We start from the raw sequence: 5,604 nt of genomic DNA, 5'->3' as shown, positions 1-5,604 counted from the left end.
TGTGACCACTCAGTGTACATGTTAGATGTCCCAAACGTATCCTTAATCTTAAATTATTTGTAGATTTTACCACAATTTACACATTCCAAAAGTTAAATTACAATCTTAGAATGGTTGGTTAGGGCTTTATGGTGCAAAACAATTATGTTCATAGAATAGCAATTAAATGGGTTATTAATGAAAAATAAAATTTCCTTATTATTGTTCTTTATTGTTTTGACAGTTTTCATGTAACCTAGATTACATAAAACACAATTCTTTCTTTCACAACTGAAAATACCTTTTTTTAACCTTTAGGTTGATTCAATAATCTATACAACTTTTGAGACTGTCTTCTTGATAAAATAATTTAATTATCTTTGAATAGACCTTTCAGTTTTTTTATTATTTACTATTTATTTTAATTGTATATTAACAAATGAAATATCAACATGTATATTTGGACAATAAATCACGAAAAAATATATTTTCTTTAGGTTCATTAATCCCTCTGTTTATTTTTTATATTAAAAACGTTATTCTCAGCTATTTCAAAACCTTTTAATATAACTTTTTTCGGAATAGTGACATTGAACTAAGAATTTTTAGTTCCAACAATCTGTTAACTCTCATTTCTTCATTGGAAACCAAACAATATAATCTACTTGCAAGATTTACGAGAACATTTAATTTAATTGTGTTTGAGATGATTACTAAAAAATCTACATATTGATGCGAGTTTGTGGGTTTATAAAAAATGTCACCTGCAATTTCCTTTTCTGGTGAAACACCAACACATCTCAAAAGGACAAGGTTCTATTGTCTTTTTCAAAGGTAAACTCAATTTCCTTGTTTATTGAATTTAAAATTCCATCAAACTTATTAATATCTTGAGTATCTTTCCATATTACAAAATAATCGTATAAAAATCTTTTCCAGAAATTTTTTACGTTAAATGCAAAATAATCTTTAAAAGAACTATGTAGTATATTCAAAAAATCCCATAATGATATTAGCATAAGTTGGAGTAACTTTTGTGCCCATTGCTGAACGAAAAATTTGATGAAAGATTTATTCCTTGTTAGTAAAAAAACATTTCTTTTTAAAAACTACATCTAAATCTTTTAAGATAAAGTCTTTATTAAACCTGGGATGAATTAATTCTTTATATCTATCTAGACAACTTTCCACAGCTTTAAGTCTGTGGTCATGTTTTATACTTGGATACAGAGCTACTACGTCTAAAGAAACAAAAGTCTGTTATCTTCTAATTTTTTGGTAAGTTTTAAACAAATTCAAAATCATCCCTAATAAGACTACGAATATGAGGTAAAAAATGTTTTAAAAGTATATCCAAAAGGACAGCTAAATGTGCAGTAATTTTTGTATTACCTCCTACAATCGGTCTTATTGAAATATTGGGGTTTTCTAATATTAATATATTCACATTTTGTTTCCACCTGTAATTCGTTAATCTCCTTGATTTATGGATTTTGGGAAGTACACAAAAGTACACAAAAGTACACAGATTTTTGAATTACTTGAAATAAAGTTTTTTCTTTTTTGTTAATATCATCATAAATTCATCAACAAAATTCTACAACTTTTTCTTTTATAGAAGTTATGCACCTCAGTTTATTTAAGCTTTCTATTTTTGGTATACCTTTGGATCATTTAAATGTTCATAAACCATCTGATTATAATATTGTTGGGTCATAATTATCCTTATTTTATCTTTATCCACTGTTTCGAGTATCAAATTAGAATTTTTGAGTTTCTTGAGCAATTTCCGTTTCTTTAAAGTTAAATTACCCTTCTCTTGTTTATCAGTAACAAAATATGATTAATTTTTTTACAAATTAACTTTAATTCCAGGATTATTCCTAGAACAGGATCAAAATCTGACTTACCTTTCTTTATTTGAATATTTTTAAGTCTTAATTTCCTATTAAACTCGTATATATCTTCTATCAGTTGCATTTTATTGGCTTTACTTGTGGGAATAAATGTTAATCCTTTACTGATAATCGTTTTTTTTTCTTTCAAGCTATTTTCTCTTCAATTAACAATTTTCAAAAAATTCTGAACCTGTTTAGCTAAAAGTTTTGGGAACTATGTCATATTTTGTTAAAAATCATGGGTATTTCGTATAACCTCTCTTCTTCCTTCATGCCTTAAATCTTTCATTCTATTGAAGTTTCTTTGTCTTAATATTTCATTTTCTTTGCCCTTGTGTTTTTTGTTGACTTTGAACATATTCATCTCCTATATCAGCACCTCCAGGATTACATCTAGTTTTGTTACTCTATCTATCATTTCTTACCATTTCCTTGTATTATGAAGTAATTTCTTCATTTTAGTTATCAACATTTTGACAATCTTTACCTCAGTTTATAATAACTTTACTTTCAATTTTCCTTCCTCTCTCTCTTGATTTTCTGTGAATTTCATCTTTAGGTTTTCCATTCAAACTTTTTGGGGCATATAATGTAAGACATAATATATTATTTTTCGAAAATTGTTTTATAGCTTTTAATAGTAGTAAAATGACAGAAGTAGCTGGTTGTGTAAAGTCAGTTAGAATTGCAAAACCATGAAAATTGTTACCAAGCCTTAACAGAAAAGACAAAAATATAAGTAAGAGTAGGAAATTATAGAATAAATGGATTACATTTCTATAATAATAAGAGAAAGTATAATAATAAATTTGATTTTAATTTGAAAAGGAAAGTATATCGACTAACTTTATTTATTTTTGAACATCTTAATGTACTTGATTAATACATGGCGTGTATTATATGTTTGTACATTTGACAAATATATGTATTTAATTTAGATTATTTACATTTAGTTGAAAAACGGTATTTGTATATTTTTGTTATAGATTCCCAATGAAATTATATCCTAAAGAATGACCTTTGAAGTCACGAAACCGGTTTAAGAAATTAATAGAGAAGATGAAAAAATAGAATAATCTGATATTCTAGTGTGTTTTTATCATAAACCACACCAATGGTTCATAATAGGGATCCCACGGGAATTTGCTCAAAACTCTAATAGAACATTCGGAGAAAAACCACCTTAAAGAGCAGACTTATTCTTGAAACAAAACTCAAAATAAGACCACCCACGCATTGATAATAAGCAAAATAAGTGAATTCACGATTGCAGACAAAATCAAAATTTGCCCATTTGTTCATATAATTATTATTATTTCACAAGCCTACAACAAAATCTGCTGGGTATTTTGCACCAAAACCTAAACTGATATACTATATAAAGCACTGCGAATATCCACGACCTACTTAAAAGTTGATTATTATTCACTGAAGGTTGATTTACATGGTTATAAATATATAATAGATGCGATGTTGTTCCGGGCGGCTGCTTTTGTACTCGACTCGTGTTTACACGAAACGTCAGGCACAAAGCCACCAGGCTCAGTAAATAATTACTTTAAAAGACAAGAATTTTGTGTCTTACTCCAGATATATTTGCCCATTGCTGTGCATTAAAAAGCCAACATTCAAGATAATTAAACATTGAGAATTTAAAATGTACAAATAGGGATCGCAAAAAAAGTAAGCAAACAAAGCTGGAGAGCTACTGCTTACAGATAGTAATTCTGATTCTGAATCTCATTTTTCATATTAAAATGAAACTACAACTGGTTTGACGAATATAATTTGTGATAAACGTGAGAAGTGCTGTTTCGTAATTTATGAACTCATTTCACCAATATTCCTTGATATATATATATATATGAGAAAGTTTCCATATGGGTAGTAACAGCCTGTGGTAGCGAAACAGAAGTTACCCGAAACGTCGATATGTAAATGAAGATACACGACATTTACAGTGGTAATTTCACACTACACTTGATCTATAATATTACCGTTTTTAATATAAATCCTCTTCTTGTTTTTCCAATATCCTACATGTTCTAGCTAGGTTAATTACTTGCGCATGCGTATTACGGTTTATAATGCATTATTGAAACTACGCGCTAACTACCAATTTTCTTGAACTAAAATAAAATCTAACCGTTATAAAATGGTTTTTCATATTATTAATTCAGGTTTTTCATCTTTATGAGGTCGAAAAACCAAGTTCGGGGGTAGGGTATGGGGGTGTCACCGATCATCTTAAGTGATCGGTTTTTAGCTACAACTTTAAATACGTTATCAAAGACACATAAACAAGAATGCAAACTGCTTTTCTTTATCTGTCTTGCGTAATATATTTCATTCTTCATTACAGCAAATTGTAATGTTGGTTTTACTTAAACTTGCAAGAAATAAATGTTTCATTTGATAAATGATGTTCCCTTAGCTCAAAACTAATGTGGTGACTATAAACGGAATAAAAAATCATATCGTAAGTAGAATCATTTTTGTAGAACAAGGCCACATTGGGCTATCTGCTGTATCCACCGCGAGGAATCGAACCCCGGATTTTAGCGTTGTAAATCCGTTGACTTATCGCTGTCCCTCCGGGGAGGAACATAAAAATAATATACATTTATTAACAGGCTAAATAAAATGTAATGCACAAATTTATACTATTAATGACAATAACAATTACACAAAATAATATTGTTAAAACTTAACTTACGTGTTAGACGTATTTTATTCGCATATTTAAAAAAATATTTGAAACATTAGATCATTTACAGATAATATAGGGCGAACTTAGGATTCACAAATAAAGTTATGACAGCAGTTACAAGATGATGAAAGTAGCATATGATAAGATATAACCTACTGAGGGCGGTAAATTTTCGTGTTACATTAACTATAGAGCACGGGAGCTAGAAAAACAAAGTTTAAAATAAAAGTAAAATCCGACTGCATACGGAAAAAGTTTGTTATCAAAAAACATATATATAATGGAGTTTGTTTGAAGATAACTACAAAGCTACACTATGGGCTATCTGGGCTCTACTCACCACGGGTATCGAAACCCGGTTTATAGTGTTGCAAGTCCGCAGACATACCGCTGTGCCACTGGGAGGCATATAATGTAAAATTACCTTATCTAGTAATAAGTGATATCCAGAATTGCTACATCTGCGTTCTTGCAAACAAAAATCAAAGTAAATGTGTAAAAGTTTCACATTCGGGCACTGTGCTAAAACTAAACACGTGCGTTAATTTGTTATCATGTTAAGTTCGTTAATTCATAAAGCAATTAGGTTTCATGTAAGTGTACTTCATAGTATTTCTTATTTATTTACAGGATCCTCCTTTGGTCATTACTAAGAACAAACAAACGAAGACGTCGGTTGTAGAAGCAAAGGGAATATCTGTTGACTTGCTTAATGCAATAGCTGTGAAGTTGAATTTCACGTAAGAATCCGTTTATAAAATATCTTTTTATTTCAGTTTTTTAAATTCAGGTTATGAGCCACTAAATGAATTTTTATTGAAATAATATTTTAGCTTTTTTATGGGGATCTGAACTCAATCAATAAATTAAAAAAAGAGTATAATACACCACCATATAAAATAGTATTCAAGTCATTAAAAGTTAACGGCCCGGCATGGCCAAGTGTTTAGGGGCGCTCGACTCGCAATCTGCGGGTTCGAATCCCCGTCACACCAGACATGCTCGCCCTTTCAGCCG

General features: G+C 29.7%; 1 protein-coding gene across 1 annotated transcript in view; it reads left to right on the top strand.

Moving 5' to 3' along the window:
- LOC106459661 (ionotropic receptor 93a-like) overlaps positions 1-5,604 on the top strand; it is a 41,574-nt gene that overhangs the window by 16,794 nt on the left and 19,176 nt on the right. The window contains exon 7 of the mRNA XM_022386194.1: positions 5,218-5,327. Within this exon, the coding sequence (XP_022241902.1) occupies positions 5,218-5,327 (110 nt within the window). The remainder of the gene's footprint in view (positions 1-5,217; positions 5,328-5,604) is intronic.

The sequence above is a fragment of the Limulus polyphemus genome, unplaced genomic scaffold (genome assembly GCF_000517525.1).
Source record: "Limulus polyphemus unplaced genomic scaffold, Limulus_polyphemus-2.1.2 Scaffold645, whole genome shotgun sequence".
Taxonomy (NCBI): domain Eukaryota; kingdom Metazoa; phylum Arthropoda; class Merostomata; order Xiphosura; family Limulidae; genus Limulus; species Limulus polyphemus.
The sequence above is the reverse complement of the archived record's forward strand: the minus strand, read 5'-3'. Positions and strand labels throughout refer to the sequence as shown.